At 33.4% G+C, this 20,646-nt stretch overlaps 1 protein-coding gene and 3 long non-coding RNA genes across 4 annotated transcripts; 2 read left to right on the forward strand and 2 right to left on the reverse strand.

Annotated features, from left to right (window-relative positions):
* Positions 1-2,895: 2,895 nt before the first annotated feature.
* Positions 2,896-13,055, forward strand: TTN7 (Structural maintenance of chromosomes (SMC) family protein). The gene is made up of 30 exons (XM_079024096.1): positions 2,896-3,063; positions 4,613-4,652; positions 4,760-4,835; positions 4,939-4,977; positions 5,060-5,127; positions 5,226-5,297; positions 5,386-5,465; positions 5,544-5,622; positions 5,715-5,832; positions 5,904-6,079; positions 6,157-6,402; positions 7,205-7,326; positions 7,427-7,571; positions 7,680-7,852; positions 7,940-8,039; positions 8,168-8,304; positions 8,396-8,597; positions 8,681-8,768; positions 8,848-8,997; positions 9,135-9,286; positions 9,371-9,562; positions 9,679-9,862; positions 10,322-10,392; positions 10,489-10,640; positions 10,879-11,047; positions 11,795-11,941; positions 12,028-12,120; positions 12,203-12,377; positions 12,519-12,723; positions 12,842-13,055. Exons 2-29 carry the CDS (start codon positions 4,638-4,640, stop codon positions 12,707-12,709), a joined length of 3,612 nt encoding a protein of 1,203 aa, XP_078880222.1. The 5' UTR covers positions 2,896-3,063; positions 4,613-4,637; the 3' UTR covers positions 12,710-12,723; positions 12,842-13,055.
* Positions 13,056-15,586: 2,531 nt separating this feature from the next.
* On the reverse strand, positions 15,587-17,104 carry LOC145086343 (uncharacterized). Its single transcript, XR_013700400.1, has 2 exons — positions 16,904-17,104; positions 15,587-15,976 (listed from the first exon to the last, which is right to left on the reverse strand). It is a non-coding gene; the product is annotated as an uncharacterized LOC145086343 (long non-coding RNA).
* Positions 17,105-17,437: 333 nt separating this feature from the next.
* LOC145086345 (uncharacterized) lies at positions 17,438-17,986 on the forward strand. The gene is made up of 2 exons (XR_013700402.1): positions 17,438-17,627; positions 17,706-17,986. It is a non-coding gene; the product is annotated as an uncharacterized LOC145086345 (long non-coding RNA).
* A 1,237-nt stretch (positions 17,987-19,223) lies between these two features.
* Positions 19,224-20,196, reverse strand: LOC145086344 (uncharacterized). Its single transcript, XR_013700401.1, has 3 exons — positions 20,060-20,196; positions 19,737-19,986; positions 19,224-19,375 (listed from the first exon to the last, which is right to left on the reverse strand). It is a non-coding gene; the product is annotated as an uncharacterized LOC145086344 (long non-coding RNA).
* Positions 20,197-20,646: the final 450 nt, after the last annotated feature.

The following is a 20,646-nucleotide window of genomic DNA, read 5'->3' on the forward strand; positions in this document are numbered from 1 at the left end:
TAAGAACTTAAAATAAACATTTGGAGCCTTTATAACCATGCATGCACGTAAAGTTTACAACTTTACATTGTAAGTATGCCCTAGAAGCTTGGATCTGTGATTTGGAGCCGCTGCATGGCTCAAAACAAGTCTGTATGGAAAGAGGACTGGATGGACTCGGCGAGTCGCCAGAATGAACTCGACAAGTCACATGAAGATGGTCATTGAACTCGGCGAGTTGGATGAACAACTCAACGAGTTCGATGAAGATCACCATAAAACTCGACGAGTTGAAGAACAACTCGGTGAGTCGGATGGCTTTTCCCTAGGATATGCATGCGTGTTTACCCGTTGAGTGGCAAGGGGGAAACTCGACGGGTGGCCTTAAGGATTGATCAGGATTCGAAGGAACTCGACGAGTCACTCCGATGACTCGACGAGTTGGAATGTGTTCCATGGAATCGGCGAGTGGCCGAGTGTACTCGGCGAGTTGAGGTCAACATGGACTGTTGACCTTGACTAAGGATTTTGACCTTGATCAGGAATCACTAAGAGGTTATGGGGTGTCTCATAAGAGTGAGAACTTATGAGTATATTGTGTTATGGTTATAGGTGGTGGAGCCGGTGTCAAGTGATCCGATAGCTGGAGTTTGCATTCGAATCGACATCTGCAAGGTGAGTTATCCTCACTATATCGATAGGGTCTACGACACCAAGGCCGACCCTTTATGATTTACATCCTGGTCTAGGATGGTTGCTTTGTTATTGCCATGTTAGATTTCATCCTGGTTTAGGATGGGTGTCATGTGATTGCTATGTTAGAATTCATCCTGTTTATGATGGTTGTTATGCTAGAGATTGGTTAGATCGGTTGTCATGGTATGCTACATATGATTCTGATCTGTTAGATCGAAATCAGGATATATAGTATGATATGCTTTTATGATCCGTAAGGATTGGTATGTTAGTGGCCTGTTAGGTCGATGCTCTAGTTACAAGTGAAACTCTATGATTGATGGTAATTGAGATATATATGTTTGCTATGTGTATGTGCCAGTATATGATAGTATGCATACATGGTTAGATGCTGGTTGGTTGGGTTGAGGCGGTCCTGCTTTGTGCTGAAGGCCAACACACCCTCTGAGCGGTCCAAGGAGACTGTAGGCCCACGCGGCGCACCAGTCATGCCGAAGGCTCCGGATAGATTCAGATAGACTGTAGGCCCAGTAGGGCGGACCAGTCCGACCGATGGCCCAATATGTAGGCTGTTTGATTGATCGTTATGGCTTTGGTTTCTGCTAGTGTGGTATTTGTATTTTGGGGGTAACTCACTAAGCCCTCGGGCTTACAGTTTTCAGTTTATTGTTTCAGGTACTTCAGGAGAGCGGGGGAAGGCAAAGGCGTGACCGTACCGCTCCTCATCCTTATGATCTATTTGGGCCACTCTGATGATAAAGAGTTGGAAATGTTTTGTAAAAACAATTACTATTTGACTATTTTGTTAGTGTTAAAAGTTTAAATTTAGCGTAAATTTTATGGATGTTACAGTATAAAGGCGGGTAACCACGGTTCGGTTCACGGGTATCCATTAAATATAAAAAATAATAATCAATCGAGACTACTATTTTTATTTCAATCATTTCTTTATAAAAACCAAAAACTCACAAAAATAAAAATAAAAAATTCAACTCTTAGGCATAAAAACATACATTTTATGAATATGATAAAATATACATTTTATGAATAAGTACATAGACATAAAATATACATTTGATAAACAAGTTAGAGTTGATAAAAAACATATAAACGTGATTTATGCTACTCTGTGACATTGGTTTAAAATTTCAATTTAAATCTGAAACACAATTCTTTTTTTATTATATATATATATATATATATATATATATATATATATATATATATATATATATGACGGTTCGGTTCGGGTATCCGCGAATATCTAAATATAAAAACCGAAACCGACCCGTATGTACCCGGTTTGTTCGGTTTCAGTTTTTTTCGGTTCCGGTTTATTTCGGTTTCAGTTTTTTCGGTTTCAGTTTTTTCGGTTTCAGATTGACCGGATCGGTTCGGTTTTTTGGTTTTGCGGTTTTTTTAGACACCCCTAGTCCCCAGAGTTGCTGATAACCCATAACTGTTTATTTATGTTGTATTGTATGTGATATCTTGGGGAACTCATTAAGTTTCGTGCTTACAGTTATTGATTATACGTGTTTCGGGTACTTTTGAGGATCTCATGAAGGCGCAGGTCTGATTGTACACACTCATTGGGAGATTTGTTACTAGACATTTTGTGATGATGATTTGTATTTGATACTTGTGTTTTTCCGATGATTTGGTTTATGAACAATATTTTGGGTAATTTAATATTGAAAAAATTTGGTTTGAAATTTTATGTGTTACAAAATGTAGACTTGGGAAAGAAAAGGGGGAACGAGAGTGAAAATATTTTTTTTTCTTTTGTTTTTAATATAAAAATATTAAATGAATAAAAAAAATTTAAAAAGAAAATGTTAAAGACAGAATAGTTTTTTTTATGTATGGATGGACTAAACGTGCAAGAAAAAACAAACTCATTGATGGTTCAAGTTAATTTTTGAAAATAGAAACTGAACGTGCGTTTTGAAACATCTACAGGAGACGATTTGTGTAATTTACTTTAAATGTTATAACATCGTTTGATATTTGAGACCAATCCAACTGACCAGTTGAACCATCAAACTCGTAAAACTGTAAAACCTTATCGACTAATATTATAACTCGTGTGGTTTTCAAAACCTTACCGACCTATTTCTTTTTTTTTTAGCAGGGTGTTGAGAATTGTTACCATAAAGTCAATCCTTAAAAAAGTCATTTTGTTCAAAATAAATCCCAAACAACCTCTAAATACGCGTAGACCTACAGAACTGCGCTCAATTCGGCGAACACCAAAGGGAGGGAAAATAGAAAGAGAAATGGAGCAAGCGACTTGCTGAGTCGACACTGTCACTGCTAATACTCCCAAGTGTGCGACGGTTACTCGCCGGAACAGTAAGCTTCGAAGAACGTTTTCTCTTTGCCTGAGTAAGTTTGCCTTTTCTCACGCAATTTATTCGTAAACATTCAGTCTAATACTTCTGATTACTAAATCTAGAGCAAAACTAGGGCAAAATGTATAGTTAGAAGAATTAATTGCTCACCTGTTTGATCCGGTTACTTTCAGTCGATTTTTGAGTATTATATGTTTAAACTAGGGCATTTTTGGTTGTATCTGTTAAATTTGGTGCGCCACTTTCGCATTGTATAAGGGTTCTCTACATACTTATTTTGTTGTTTGGTCCGTGTTATTCTACATAATTTTTTTCGCACAATTGATCATGGCATTTTAATCGTCTCTGCTGAGTTAAGTGCGTGTTTTTTTCTTGTTGTATGCTTGAAAGAGGTTGCTATTGGCGACGTTGCTGTCTGACGGAAAGGTTACTTTGCAATTTTAATAGTACTGTACGTTTTTTTTGGTAGATCCAGGTTATTTAGATAACGTTTTACTACAATCATTTTTGCTGAATGAAGTGCAAATATATGTCTTCTGTAGCGAGGGTTTACATGGTAGTGTTTGTGATTTGATTCAGGATGTTTACGCACTTCTGAGTACAAAATTTTGCCATTATGGTAGTTTTTTAGATGATCTTTTGCAAAATTTAGTATGAATTGAGTCCAGATGCTATGTAATCCAATTCTTCTACATAGTTTTGCTGTGTGCTTGATTTTGTATCCTGAAGAACTTGAAGCTGAAATGAAAACATATTGAATTTGACTGGTTGCTATTGTTTGATAATATCATACATAGACATCGAGATTTGTTCATACCCTCATTCATGCTTTGAGGGCCGGCCTTACCTTATTCATAACTAAGTTAGGGCTTAGGGCCCTAATTCTAAAAGGGCCTACTTACCACAAGATACTTTAGCAGATCTCGATTCTTTCTTCTCCTTTCATAGTCACGCAGACCACAAAAATCATCAGCCAAAATTGAAAATCTCGATTCTTACAAGTGAGCGACAGTTCTTCTTCCTTCTCATTTTCTGATAATCGATTCTTGAAAACTGATTCTGAATAATACCTATTGTTCTTCACTTCTTTTTCTTCTATTCCTTCTCCATTCTCTGATTGATTGTCCATTCTCTGAAAAATACCTTCGGCTTCTCAATCTGATTCTTTCTCTGTCCTCTGATTCTCCATTGTTGACTGTTCAAACTTTAAAAGACTCAAAACTTCAAGGCTGTCAAGAAGACAAGAACTAAAACGGTATGTGCGATGTTTCCACTTTCCAGTTTTGAGTAATTGAGTTTTCCATTAATCATAAGATTATCTATTAGGATTAATAGCCGATTTTAGGGTTAGTTTTCTTTATAAAGTTATCCATTGTCCATTGATTACAAATATACAATCAGGGTTGGAACGAATTTGAGTTTCTCATTATCTTCTATTCTCACTCTCAAGGCTGTCATTGTCAAAAACTCACTGTGTCAAGCAGGCACTTCCAGTTTACTTCTTGCTTCCACTATTAGGCTGGGTTTTCATATTAGTTATGTTTTTTTTACACTGATGCCCTTTTCAATATGATTATGTGTAGGTTCAAACAAGCTAGGTTTATCAAAATGTACATAAAGCAGGTAATTGTCCTAGATCCTTTGACCTCTTTTGGTTTTCCTCTTTTTTGACTTATTCTTTCCGCTTTTCTCATCTTGATTTTGACATTTATGTGTGGGTTATACTGAAGGTCATCATCGAAGGGTTTAAGAGCTACAAAGAACAAGTTGCAACTGATGATTTCAGTCCAAAAGTTAACTGTGTTGGTAATGATATTCATTCATTTTTTCTGTTATGCTTATATGCTGTTCATTCATATTTATCTTTACTTCTTATGCTCATAAAATACTGTTTGTTCATATATTGCAGTTGGTGCAAATGGATCTGGCAAATCAAACTTCTTTTCAGGTATGTGTAGCATAATATTTCAATCATCTAATTTCTAACTAATTGAGAATTACATTCTAACTTACTTAATTTATTCCTGAAGCAATTCGTTTTGTGATAAGCGACCTCTTTCATAACCTACGTAATGAAGATAAACACGCCTTCCTCCATGTATGCTCCTTGCTTATGTTTTTATGACCTATCAATTAATCATATATTAATTGGTTTTTGATAAGTTAATCACCACTTTTTATATTAACATTTCTCAGGAAGGAGCAGGACACCAAGTTCTCTCAGCTTTTGTTGAGATTGTATTTGATAACTCTGACAATCGCATCCCAGTAAATCTTCATCACCTACTTATGAACTTAATAAAACATTTTCCCTAATTTCTATTTTGGCTGCTGAATTCTTTTCTACCACTTAAAGGTTGATAAAGAGGAGGTGCATCTACGAAGAACAATCGGGACAAAAAAGGATGAATATTTTCTTGATGGGAAGCATATCACGTGAGTACCACAATATGAATAACAGTCTTTCCACTTCTACCCTTAATATTAATAAGTGTTTTAACAACAAAATTGCAGGAAAACTGAAGTTATGAATCTTCTAGAAAGTGCAGGGTTCTCCCGTTCCAATCCATATTATGTTGTGCAACAGGGGAAGGTAGGCAATAATATGGCATCTCCTTTGTTTGATTTTGATTTGTATATAATTAAGTTTGTTGATAATAAATAATTCCCATGAGTTTATTGTAGATTGCATCATTGACTTTGATGAAAGATGCTGAACGACTTGATCTACTGAAGGAAATTGGTGGGACCCGAGTTTATGAAGAGAGAAGGCGTGAAAGCTTGAAAATCATGCAAGAAACTGGCAAGTTATTGTTTTGAATTTTATACTTTTCATATACCAGATGCTTTTTCTTGAATTTTGTATATAATCAGGAAACAAGAGAAACCAGATAATTCAAGTTGTGCAATACTTGGATGAGAGATTAAGAGAGCTGGATGAAGAGAAAGCAGAGTTGAAAAAGTATCAACAGCTTGATAAACAGAGGAAGTCTCTAGAATACACCATTTATGATAAAGAACTTAATGATGCACGAAAGGAATTGGTTGAGGTAAATCCTTTTCTTTTCTTTTCTTTCTTATTTTATTTGGATTTGTAGTTGTATAAACATGTCTCATTTGATGCCAGGTGGATGAGGAGAGAAATGCTATATCTGAGGAGTTAGTTAGGAAGTATAATGCATCTGTAGAAGAAGAGGAAGAAGTAAAGAAATTAGACAAGTCTTTTAAAGATTTGACCAGAGAAGTTCAGGGTTTGACTAGAGAGAAACAGACAATAGAGAAACAACGAACAGTAGCTGTTAAAAAGCACACTGAGGTTGAGCTTGATGTGAAAGACCTTGAAGAGAAAATCATTGGGAGTAGTAAAGCAAAGGTATTATTTTAACTTCATAAACACTTCACATAGATTATAGGGCTAAATTCAAGAAATAGCAAAGTACTTTCATTTATTTGTGGATTATAGCATCTTATGCTCATTTATTTCTATTAAAGGATTGATTTTTTATTCTTACTAATGCGATGTTCTTTAAAATCTACCCAATTATAGCCTTCTACTTTCAATCTTTTTCTTATTATGACAACTGAATTTAAGAAATATACCCAATTATAGCAGTGAAAAAGGCTTCTCATATGGATGACATTGCTATAATTGGGTAGATTTTTCAAAATACAATGCTGTAATAGGAAAAGATTAAGTATGATGTTAATGTTAATATGTTATAATAAACAGATCAATGAAAGTACACTGCAATTTCTTGCATTTCATTGTAGATTAAAAGAAAAAGAGATAGTAGAGACCTATAAATTCTATTGTTCTTTCTACTACACTAGAGTAACTTTTTATTTATTTATTAAAGAGGCATTGTTCTTTGGATAATCTACCTAATTGTAGCATTGTACATCCAATTTGTTTCTTATTAGGGCATTATAATAAATAAATAATTGAAAGCACATCTCTATTTCTTGCATTTAACCCTAAAGTAAAGAAATAAGAACAATACGAACTGAGACCTATCTCATCATAAAAGTCACTTTTGTAAAGTCAATATCTTAAGTAGTTTATAACAGTTTAATTCACTTCACATATAATTTTATACAAAATTCAAGGATGTGGAAGAACTTGTGGATATTTCAGGAAGCTGTTCTACTTTTTTAATATAAAATTTTACGTGTAGGATGAAGCTGGAAAGCAGCTCGAGGTTCTTCAGAGAGAAATCAAAGAATCCACATCAGAGTTAAACAAAACCAAACCTTTATATGACAAACAAGTTAAAGCAGAAGAGGACATCACCAAAGAGTATTTCTTCATACTTTCCTTTTTCTGTTTGACTTTTTAGTGTTTCTTCTTAATTTCTCTCTTGACTTTTTTATTTGGTCTTGATTTGTTTTTCTGACAGAATTATGAAAAAAGAAAAGCAGCTGAGTGTACTCTATCAGAAACAAGGTCGTGCAACACAATTTCGTTCTAAAGCTGCACGTGATGAATGGCTACAAAAAGATATTGATAAGTATAACAAGGTTTTGTCCTCAAATGAGAAACAGGTATGTATAATCATTACATTACATATATACATATACATATACATGAATGGAAATAATGTTTGTGAGATCTTAACTATAAACCGGTTTCCTTTTGTTATATTATAATAGGAGAATCTACTGAATGATGAAATCAGTAAACTTGAGAGAGATATGGAAGCACAAGAAGAACATGTCAAAAATCGTCAAAAGGAGATAAATGCGTTAGAAGCTCGAATATCTAGTTATCGCAAAGGTTTCAATAAACATAAGTCAAAAAGAGATGAGCTTCATGATAAGCGAAAGTATGTATACCTTTTTTCGTTTTTATTGGAGTATAACAGTATTTCAGTTTAAATGTATCAGATGCTGATTTTTTAAAACCTTTTTAGGGCTTTATGGGGAACAGAAAGTGAAATTACAGCTGAAATCGAACGTCTTAAATCAGAAGTTGTGAAAGCAGAAAAAGCCTTGGATCATGCTACTCCTGGGGTATGTTAATACTTAATAAATACATTTGTACTTATCATTATTGAATGTATATTTGCTTCTAGAAGATTTGAATGCTGTCATATTCATGAAAGTGAATTAATTTTTTTTTTTTATCTTAAAAATAACAGGATATAAGGAGGGGAATCAGTACAGTTAGAAGAATCTGCAGAGAGTACAGCATTACAGGAGTGTTTGGTTCACTTATCGAGTTGCTTGAATGTGATGAAAATTTATTCACAGCTGTTGAAGTTACTGCTGGAAACAGGTTTTCACAATTCACATAGTCTTTTCTAGACACTTGTCTTTCTAAAATTTCTTGCTTATATATAAACTTGTATTTTTTTTTTTATATGCAGCTTATTCCATGTGGTGGTTGAAAATGATGACATTTCAACACAAGTAATTCGACACCTTAATGCAGAGAAAGGTGGTAGAGTTACATTTATACCCCTTAATCGTGTCAAAGCTCCTCATGTCACTTATCCAAAAACTTCTGATGTGATTCCTCTTCTCAAGAAATTAAAATATTCTCCCAATTATGAGCAGGCTTTCTCTCAGGTTAGCAGTTTCCCATGTTTCCTTTTCTGTTTTTCATGCTGTGATAATAATATTAGTTTTTTTATTTTATTTATTTTTTTCAGGTGTTTGCTAGAACAGTGATTTGTAGAGATTTGGATGTTGCTACTCGTGTTGCACGTACTGATGGTTTGGACTGCATTACTGTTGAAGGTTTTGTTTTATCCTTTTTTGTTTTTTGCTTTTCTTTTTTCATTTATATATTTCTGTTAATTTTTTAAATTTGTTACAGGTGATCAAGTTAGCAAAAAGGGTGGTATGACAGGTGGATTTTATGATAAAAGGCGTTCAAAGCTTAAGTTTATGAACCTCATTCGACAAAATGCCTTGTCAATTACTGAAAAGGAAAATGAACTCCAAAATGTCAGATCAGAACTTCAAGATATCCTTTTTCTTTTTCATATATATATATTCTCAAGGTGTCTTTAGTGGACATTTTTTTCTAGGGATGTTTTTGATGATGAGTATGAGGGCATTTACGTCTTTTGTACAGTGTTGTTATGACTTGACTCACCTTACTTATAGACAAGGAAATCAATGCATTAGTTGCTGAGCAACAGAAAGATGATGCTGAGCTGGCACATGAGAAATCAGAAGTGGAACAGCTTAAACAAGAAGTTGCTAATGCTAAGAAGCACAGCCTTAACATCTCTAAAGCTCTTGAAAAGAAGGTTTCCTCCTTCCTTCCATTGCTAAGCTTCATGAGTTATTTCAATCTTTTTGTTCTTTTTTTAACTTTTTTGATTGAATTTCAGAGGAAGTTGCTTGCAAATGTGGAGACTCAAATCGAGCAAGTGAAAAATAATATTGAAATGAAAAGAGATGAAATGAGAACAGAACTTGTTGATCATTTAAGCCCAGAGGAAAAGACTCTGCTCTCACGTTTGAATCCTGAAATAGCAGAACTTAAAGAAAAGCTTGTAGCCAGTAGAGCTACCCGAGTAGAGGTTTGCTAATATAATAATTTTGCTTAGAGTTATTTAAAAAAATAGTTAATAATTTTTTTATAATATATATATATATATATATATATATATATATATATATTTTTATGGATTGGTAGATTGAAACAAGAAAAGCAGAGCTTGAGACGAATCTATCAACAAATCTTGTTAGAAGGAGACAAGAACTGGAGGCAGTTCAACAGTCTCAAGAAGCTGATAATTTAAATGGTGAAGTTGATGCAAAGAAGCAGGAGCTTCTAGAGGCAAAAATGGCTGTTGAAGAAGTGAAAAAACAGCTCAAAAGTAACCACTCACTCTAGCCCCTGCTTATTTATTTCGCTATAACTGCTGCCTGTCTGGATAAATGTTGTTTAAAAAATAATTAAGGAAATGGAAGGTGTAAAATTGCAAGAAATAGCAACTTACTTTCATTTCTTTCTATTACAGCATTAATTATACTTTGAAAAATATTGATAGATTTTTCAAAGTACAATGCTCTAATAATCTAGTTGGGTGGACTTTTGAAGTGCAATATTGGCCTTAATAAGAATATAATTGAAAGTAAAATACTGTAATAGAAAGGAATGGAAGTTGAATGCTATATATAATATGCATATAAATCAAAATACATTGCTATGTCTTAAAATAAATGAGAGAATGTAAAAAAAATTTAGGACTTATTCTTAATGGGGAAAGTTTCTAACATAATTAATTGGTTTCGTTGTCTAAGCATTATATTGTTTTCTTTTCAAATATCAACAGGAGTTTCTGAAAGCATAGATGATCGCAACAAGGAAATCAAGAAAATCAACAAGAAGAAGGCTGATTCAAAGGTAATTTATTTTCTATCTCTCAATGAAAGATTGCAGATATATATGTAGTGATTTTCAACTGTTCTCTGGTAATAATACATTTTCTTTCAAGTGCAGGCTCGTTTGGAGGAGTATGAAAAGACGCGCCAAAATGAAGATAAAAGAGCAGAACAACTTATTAGTAGAAAAAACATTTTGCTTGCAAAACAAGAAGAGTTCAACAAGAAAATCAGAGAACTGGGTCCTTTATCATCAGATGCCTTTGAAATGTACTACTCTCTTCACCATCTTATTTAAAGTAACTAAACTTCTAGGGCTATTTTTGACTGAGGATGAGGAGGGTATTTACGTCCTTTACTCGGGCCAGATACCAATACCAGTCCTAGTCTAATGCATGGCAAATGTGGATATTGAAGTGACAGTTTTTTTTTTTTTAGTAATCTGTAAATTAAGGTGGTTTCCTTTTTTGTGTTTTTAACATGGTGAAAATACATTACATTACTGCAGGCACAAGAAGAAGAGCATAAAGGAACTATATAAAATGCTGCACAAGTGCAACGAGCAGTTAAAGCAGTTTAGTCATGTAAACAAGAAAGCACTCGATCAATATGCAAACTTTACAGATCAAAGAGAAGAACTTCAGAAACGACAACAAGAGCTTGATGCTGGTGATGAGGTAATTAATCATTTCCCTCCCTCACTTTAACTTAATGGATTGGACCTAATGGGCAAAATAGTCATTTATGCACATTCAGACAGTTTGTTCTGTCAGAAAAAGAAACAGACTTTGTTCATACAACACTTGAAGGCTGTTTTTTTTTCCTCCCCATTAAGTCTTGTATTGGTAAAGTGGCTGAATGGGTAAAGATGTCTTGTCTAGATATTGTGATTTATATATCAATTCTCTTTCTTTTCTAGATAGACTAAATTATCTGCATGAGACTAAGTGACCATTTTATCTTTACATTTCTTAAAGCAAATTTCACAAAGTCTGTTAATTTTGTTCAAGTTTATCAATTTTACTGTGAAAGGAAGTGAAGATATCTAAAGAGTTACTGTCTTAATATATTAAGCCAGATTTTTTTTTTTGCCTTAACTCATTAAGTTATTTTATTTAAGATTATGTAAAAAAGAAACAGTCATATATAGTTGTCCAGATTCAATGCATAAGTGTATTGAGCTCATTAAGTGAAAAAGAAACAAGCCCCATAATGAAAAAAAAAAAAAAGAAACAAGCCCTTAATGGTAAACTAGATATGTTTTTCTTCGACATAATAATACAAACAGAGCAAAGAAAGCGAGGAAAACAAGGTTTCCCCGTTAAGTCCTGCCATTTTACATATTTGCCCTCATATTGTTTCCTTCTATTTTCACAAGTAGCATAATAATTTAAATATATTTAACAATGTGTTTTGTGTATCAGAAAATCAAAGAACTTATATCAGTGCTGGATCAACGTAAGGATGAATCTATAGAGCGTACATTTAAAGGTGTGGCTAAACATTTTCGAGAAGTATTTTCTGAACTTGTCCAAGGTGGTCATGGGATTTTGATCATGATGAAGAAGAAGGTTGCTTTTTGTTACTTATGTTTTTTGTCCAAGGAGGTCATGCGATTTTTTTTTTTATCTTTTTTTTATCTTTTTTATCAAAACAGGATGGGGATCCTGTTGATAATGACTATGATGAGGATGGGCCTCTACCTGATAGAGAGGGACGCGTTGAAAAATACATTGGAGTGAAAGTGAAGGTATGTATGTGTATATATTCTATCATTTAGATGTTAACTGTTGTTTAGAATTAATATAAATATAATATATTTGATATTTCAGGTTTCTTTTACTGGACAAGGCGACACACAATCCATGAAGCAGTTATCTGGAGGCCAAAAAACCGTGGTAGCATTAGCTCTCATATTTGCCATACAACGATGCGATCCTGCTCCTTTTTACCTCTTTGATGAAATCGATGCTGCACTTGACCCTCAATACCGAACAGCAGTCGGAAGTAATAACCCTATCCCTCACTCATACTTCAGATTTGAGGGCATTTACGTCTTTTTTTCTCAGACACGATATAACATTTTTTGCGAATATAGTAAGTATATTGTTTAGGGAGTTGACAATTTGTTTGTTTGTTTGTTTGTAGATATGGTTCGGCGTTTGGCTGATATGGCAAACACACAGTTTATTACAACAACGTTTAGGTCTGAATTGGTGAAAGTTGCTGACAAGATTTATGGTGTTACGCATAAAAACCGTGTTAGTCGTGTCAATGTTGTCACCATGGAAGAGGCGTTGGATTTCATCGAGCATGATCAATCCCATAATGCTGAATGAGCTAGCTGTAAATGGTATATATTATGTTGAATTAGAAATACAATTTCTGAAATTAGAAACAATTTTTCTTTTTCAAGTAAAATAGGGAGTTAAGTTGACTTTAAAACTAATTTTTGGTTTATTTTGGTGCAGTAACTAATGGAAGAAAGGGTGTAGGAGGATTTGGTTTGGTATTATGTATAAAGCCAGTATTGCATTGTTAACAACCCTTATTTGATCTTTTTAGTATTGTTGTGATGGTAGAATTGATTAAACTCTGGTCGATGTTTGTGTTTAATTGGAACTATATTTGTAGAAACTAAGCACGATAGACATCATACTTTAATCTCTTCCTCTACTTTTGTTATTTGCTCTGGTTGTATTGTAATGGCATTCCAACATCATCGCCATATGGTGCATGTGGCCTAAAAAGTCTCGTCTGGTCAAAAAGATTTTTCAAAGTAAAAGTCTTGAATTGTTGATTTCTAAAGAAATTTCAAGTTCAAAAAAATCCTTGTGAATGCTTTAGATACCAATATTAATTATTTAATCTCTTAATTTCTGTTATATCTTAGACTAGATTACTAATATGAAGTCCTTAACGTAAAAACCACCATGGATTTATTGAGTCGTGTGTCTGCAGTTAGTTTTATGTAGACCTGGCAATGGAGCGGGTTTGGAGCGAATCAGCCTTGATCCAAATCCTTTTAACAAATTTCAAAATCTGATTCAAACCCGCTCTGTAACCCGCAGGGTTTTAAATAATCAGATCCATACCCTTATCCACTGAATCAACTAATATCCAAGCCCGCCCCGTAACCCAAAGGTTTTTTAAATAATCCAACACATTTTAATTAATTCCTAAAATAAAATTTCTTAAATAAAAATGTATACAATATATTAATACTTAAAATAACATTTTTTAAATAAAAATATTGATTTAGAAAAGGACATTACATACTCGAGGAATTTCAGTCGGAATTAAAAATCACTATTGCAGCAACTTTGAATTGATTTATGACTGTCAGTTTTAGTGATAGCGAATAACAATTGCCAATTTTTTTCATGTTAAACAATGATTTATTGAATTAGAAATGGATATGACGATTTATTGATGAATATAAATTGAATGACATTATGATTCTTGATAAAAGTCTATAAGTTTAGAAACCGACTTATCAATTCCTATGTAAAAACATTTTTTTTCTTTGGCCTTTGCCCTTTGGACTTTTGATGGTAATTAAAATTAAACGTTAAGAAGTATAAAATATAAATGTATAATTTTAAAATATATATGGGGCGGGTTATAAATGGAGCGGATCGGTGATGATCCATACCCGACCCATTTGATAAAAGGGTTAGCGGGTATGGATCGTTAACGGGTAAACGAATCAAAAACTACGCTCCAAACCCATATAATTCTTGCGGGTTTGGATCGGATAAGGGTCAAAACCCGCTCCATTGTCAGGTCTAGTTTTATGCACACTACCAACCTTAGAGTCTCCGGTTTCTTTCCACGTTGAGTTGCAAAGGTCTCAATAAATCGTTTGATGACATTAAAAGTATTACTCTTTGTGCTTAGCGAACGAGTCCATGCTGTTGGTAGAAAATCATCAACACTGGTCAAGAAATATGATTGAACATTGTAGCCTTTTGTATGATAGGGATCTCATGTGTCAACGTGAATGAGTTCAAGGGATGAAGATGTATGAATAATGCCATGACCAAAGAGAATCTTGTGTTGTCTAGCCTTCCTAACAAATTTCACAAGAATGATAAAGAAGCAACATCCCCTGATGGGATGGAGTGATTTTGCAGGAAATTTGAGAGATTTTGTTTATTGGATCAAGGTTAAGTTGCATATAATCTCTGCGAAGCTTATATACAGAAGAAAACTAATAAAGCCAACTCAACTAACTTCTTAGAGCATATACAATAAGAGATTTTTTTTAGAGTTTATTATAATTAACTTATTTATATTGAACGTTTGTTGTTATTGGAGCATATCACTTTTTTGTTTATTTTTATTGACCACTGATCAATATAGTTTAATCATTTGTGAATTTAACCCCCTCATTTTCTAATCATACTTTATTTTACCTCTTAATTATATTTTAGTTTTTAACTAATTAATTTCTTTACTAGTTAATTAATTCTATAAAATATTTAATGACATTTTATCTATGAAATATAAACTTATAATATTTAATAGAATATTTTGTATTAAAATATGGTGTGTTTGAAAATGACTAATTAAATGGAGATGATTATATAAAACATTTTAAATAGATAAGGATAGACTAACTATATTTAAATAAAAAACTTAACTATATTTAAATAAAAAACTATTGGAAGAGGTTAATCATTAGAGATGCCATTTAATTTGAGGTTAAAATTAATGGAATGATGAGATGACAATAATATTAAGTCATAATATAAGTTAACCATTAGAGCTATAATTTAATTTGATGTTAAAGTTAATGAAATGATAAGATAACAATAATACTAAGTCATGATATAAATTAACCATTGGAGATGCTCTAACAACCTTGCATGTACTCCAACCGAGTATCATGTGAGCTCACCAATACACCAACCGACAAAATTTTGAGCTCCCCTTGGACGCATATATGTTATAAAGACCTTGATATAGTAGTTATTATTTGTAATTCTATATAACTTATGGGGCCCAATGATTATCTTAACTTTTTTTGTGAGAACTAGAGAACCACTTGATCACATATGTGAGAGTCGGTTGATATTAGATGGAGTTTTAAAGGCTTCAAGAGTATTTTGTTGGATATCTTTTATCATCCAGCAAATCAAGGCAACCAAATTTTCTACCAACTACAACAAGACACATAAAAAAACAACAAACCAAAACATGACTACAAAAAAAAAAAAAAAAACATACATTTATTGCATACTTTCAATCGATAAAGGAGCATTCACAAAACTCCGTATCATTTTAATAACAACAAATAAACTCTGTTTGGCTAAATCAAATCTAGATGATCCGTGTTTACTACCTACACAAGTGGTTAATCATGCAAGCAAAAACACCCTCATTCCAAAACATATATATATACAAAAAAACCAATACAATGAACAATGAACAAGAATCAACTGTACAAGATTTTAATCAAATATGGTTCTGCCTCCGCCCTGCTGCTCAATATTGGCCTTAAACTCTCCACCTCACTACTAAATTCCCTCTCAAATTTCCTACCAAAAATTACTCCACTCCATCACATAGGCTGGTCCAACATGAAAGTAAAAATGAGGCCCCTTAAAAAGCAAAAAATTATAGTCAAATAACAGTAGTTAATATTTAATTTCTTTCATTAGCTTTTACCAAAACACAATTGAGAACCACAATGAAAGTTTTTTTTGTAGATACAACATATATAAGACCTTCTTTCCTTCTTATATCTATAAATAAGATATTCTATATGCCTTAATATATTTATGATAAGCCTTTTGATTACACCACACAAAGCTACTGGTGTGATCTACTCCTATAGGTACTCTAATGACATTACAATATTACATTTGAAAAACAACCCACATTGTATGATTTGTATTTAATATTAAACCGTTAGTGCAAAAATGGGTAGAAAATGGTAGTTCATCGACCATGCTCTTTTCCCACATTTCTATTTCTGTCAACATATAGTAAAGACCACAAACAATCAAGAACATAACAAAACAAAACTTACAAATACACTTTTGAACAAAAACTTCAATTCTTGATGAAGTAAAGAACTAAGATTAGACCATAATGACATAACTTCAAATTTTTAATGTTTTGAATGATCATCGAAGAACAAAAACAAAAATTTCAAAGTAACCGCTGGTGTCTGGAAACATGAAATTTTTTATTTAACTGAGAAATAAATTAACAATAATGAAATCAAAATCAATTTATTACTTGCAAGAGCATAAAGGTGAAAGATTTCAAACTTACTTGAGAACTGAAAAACTAGAAACAAAAGTGAAAGCGTGAGATACAGTAGGATAAAATAATAAGATAAACGAGCCTAATTCGGAAATCAGAATAAAATAGCTTGGTTTTCAGAAATTTGAATCAAATGTTGGATTAGGAAGTCGCTCAAAAAAATGTTGGATGAGCAACAATAACAGGTTTTAAGTTATTCAGAAATCAAACATTCAGAAAAAACTTCAAAATCGAAATGAGAAATCAGCACTTAGAACCTTTAATTGATTATTCAGATGTCGGCTAGGATTGGGATGAAAATCGAACATTCGTTTAATCTGATTATCAGAAATCAAAAAATCATAAATCAAACTTCATCTATCGTCGTCACATTGATTATCATCAGAGAGAATTAGATTTAAGAAATCAAACTGAGAAGTAGATTGGGAGGAGAGAACTAGGTCACTTGGGATAAGAACCTAGATGTTTGGCTTCCTTTTTTCCAAAAGTTAAAAAAAAAAAAAAAAAAAAAAAAAAAAACATGTTTTTTTTATATCAAAATTAAAAAATAGCTTTTAAAATCTTTTTATCAAACATCTTTTATATTTACACGGTTGGTCCCTATGGTTTGCTCTTACTTGCACGCTTCGTCACTGGAAAGAATTTTTAACTCGGACAATCCCTATAACTTTATTTCGTTACCCGCCTAGTCCTTCAGTTAACTTTCCGTCTTATTTGGGGTTAGGAACTACTCACGTGAGTGGCACGCTGGGGGCATTTTTGTCCTTTCAACCCTATAACGGACTTAAAACTACTTCTCCTTCCTTCTTTTCTCAATCGGTGCTTCCAGTTCTCCTCTTCTACTCCATTTCTTTTGCTCGTGAAGATTGAAGATCCACAAAATTGATTATGGTGAAATGCAAGTGTGGAGCTGTAGGGATCATACGAACTGCAGGAACAAAGAGAAATCCTGGTAGGCCTTTTTATGCATGCCCTTTACAGGTATTGAGTTATCAATTTTTTTGGTAATTTCTAGGATGAACCCTAGTTTGTGCTAATCGAGGGTATTGAAAACTTCAGGGACCAAGAAGTGGATTTATTTCGTGGGTAGATGAAGAAAAGCATACGTATGAGGCTGAAAGCCAAAATCTTGAGCTTGAAATCCATAATGAAGAACTTCAAATCCAAAATCGTGACCTTGAAATCCAGAATGAAGAACTTGAAATCCAAAATCGGAACCTTAAAATGTTGTTAATTGTCAGTTGGATTTTGTTTTTTGGGATAATTGTTTACAAGTTGTAGTATTAGGTATTTCAGTAATGGTTTTTGGTTGAAGATAATCTAATGAAAGGGTAATATTAGCATGTTTGTATTGCTGCATTTTAATGAAATGGTATATTTAGGTACAATTAATAGTTGCACTTTGTTGTCTTATAAAAGATTACAATGGATTATTACCATCTTGTATTGCTGGAATTGGGAGAGAAAGGGTATCCATTGGTACAATTAATAGATGCAATGCAACTGTAATCTTTTGGTATTTTTCATTTAACATATGACCAAAAACATGCCAAATGAAATGACCAAAAAACATGCCAAATGAAATGACCAAAAAACATGCCAAATGATCCATTATATAACATTAAATGAAATGACCAAACACATGCCAAATGAAATGTCCAAAAACATGCCAAATGAAATGACCAAAAACATACCAATAATTGATCCATTAGATAACATTAAAACAAAAGCATTACATAAGAGTTTAACCAAAAACAAATGTCTAAGTACCAACTGCAATTGTTTTGGTGATACTAAACACAATACAGTTTAATCAAAATACAAACATCACATGACATAATAGTTTAACCACAATACAAACATCACATTACATAATAGCTTAACCAAAATAAGAGCATCACATGATAAAAGAGTTTACAATGGATCCTTCTCTTTTCCTTTCTTCTTCTGTTTTCCTTTCTCATTCTCTTTTCCTTTATCCTTCTCTTTTCCTTTCTCATTCTTCTTTTTTCCCTTCTTCCCAACAGTTGGTAACTGCCCTTTGCAAGTCCTGGCATTGTGTCCTTTGTTGTTACATTTGGTACATGTAACAGTTTTTTGTGCTCTAGAAACTGTATTCCCTTTGATCATATTCTCTTTTTCTGTAGTTGACTTCCTTCGTTTCTTTTTTGGTCTTCCTATTGGGACATGGTGTTTTGGAGGCAACAAAGTAGTTGGACAAGGTGACTTAATCCACAATCTTCTACCATTTATCGGATCCACTTTGAAAGAGTACATGTTCCTCCAGGTTGATAGCCAATAACATTCATGAACAAAGGTTTCTGGAATACCAATTGCACCATTATTTCTCCTCATGTCCCAGATTGCAGATACAGCATGTTTGCATGGCATTCCAGTTATTTCCCACTTCTTGCATGAACACGTTCGTTGATTCACATTCACTACACACTGATCTTGCCAAGGTCCACTCACTTGGTACTTCCCATTTCCACAAAATGATGCTGTATACTCCTCTGCCTGATCTTTGATCTTTTGCAATAGCTTGGTAGCTGTTGGAGTCAAAGGGCATGTTGCTTTGTCAATTTCTTTTTCAACATTCACAATCCTCTTCATGATGTACTCCCGGATGAACTCTAAGCAATTGATAATTGGTGTGTCACGTCCGTCTATTATTTTGCTATTAAAGCACTCGCATATGTTGTTTATCACAATATCAGAATGTGCTCTCCCTATTAATTAATAGAATACATGTATAATTGGTTAGCAAACATTAGAGTATTGTTATGAACTCACTTAATTTAATGAGTAACCACAACAAGAACACAATGTAAAGAACATAATGCAAAAGAAAATAATTCCAGGTTAACAGAAAAGATCGATATCTCAATTCCTATCCCACTACCCTCTTATACTATCAGTCATAACAACTAAATAATATAAAATACCCATAATGCCCATGTACCAACAAGATGCTCTTTATTTGATGATTACCCCAAACTACCCTTTATCTAAAATAAGGTGACCAGAGTGGGTGCATAACAAGTATACAACAATAGTTATCATATATTATAATATATAACATGGTCAAACCTGTAAAATGAGAACGTGCCCAATGTTGAGGTGGTATTTGTTTAAGCCACTCATAACATTCTTGGTTTAATTTTCTAACTTCTTCCATTTCTTTTTCAAACTCTTGCACAGTATATGTTGTTGAACAATTCCAAAGCAGTTCTTTAAACTTATCCCCTCTCCAACGTGACCTCATATTTTCGTGTATGTGGCGAACACAATAACGGTGCTCTGCACAAGGAAACAAATCTGCGATGGCAGAACTTAAACCCTACAAGAAAGATACATTATGTCAATGATTTCTTTTCCTTTAGATATTAGTATTCAAAACACAAGAAAATAACCTTTTGCCTGTCTGATATAAATGTAAAATTTGAATTTGAAGCCAACCCTAGGTCATCACCCAAGTGAGTTAAAAACCATGTCCAAGAGTTCAGTGTCTCAGCTTCAACCACAGCATATGCTAAAGGATATATTCCATTATTCCCATCTAAAGCCTGTGCAATACAATCTAATAAATAAAAGTAAAAAATAAATCAAAATATATGGTTCAACCACAACATAAGAGAAAATGTACCACAGCAGATAAAATTTGACCATGGAAAGGTCCTTTCATGAAAGCCCCGTCTACCCCAAGAAAATCCCTCTTCCCTGCTGCAAATCCTTGCTTCAAAGCACCAAGGCACACGTACACGCGTCTGAAGGTTCTTGTCTCAACATCAGGATTTGGTTCACTTTCGACATCAAGCTTGATAGTGGTGTCTGGGTTTTGAGTCTGCACTTCTAACAAATAATCTTGTAAGATCTTGTACTGAGTGGCATAATCACCCCTGATAATTTTTAAGGCTGCTTCTCTTGCCCTAAAGGCTTTCATCTTAGAAATATCTACTTTGTAGATACGTTGAAGTTGTTCCCTTAAAGCCTTGATTGG

Source organism: Lactuca serriola, chromosome 2 (assembly GCF_051521515.1).
Source record: "Lactuca serriola cultivar US96UC23 chromosome 2, Lser_US96UC23_V15, whole genome shotgun sequence".
NCBI lineage: Eukaryota > Viridiplantae > Streptophyta > Magnoliopsida > Asterales > Asteraceae > Lactuca > Lactuca serriola.

Coding starts and splice junctions, on each gene's coding strand:
- TTN7 (XM_079024096.1), top strand. Junction 5,298..5,385: donor ACTCTGACAATCGCATCCCA/GTAAATCTTCAT, acceptor TACCACTTAAAG/GTTGATAAAGAGGAGGTGCA. Junction 8,769..8,847: donor GGACTGCATTACTGTTGAAG/GTTTTGTTTTAT, acceptor AATTTGTTACAG/GTGATCAAGTTAGCAAAAAG.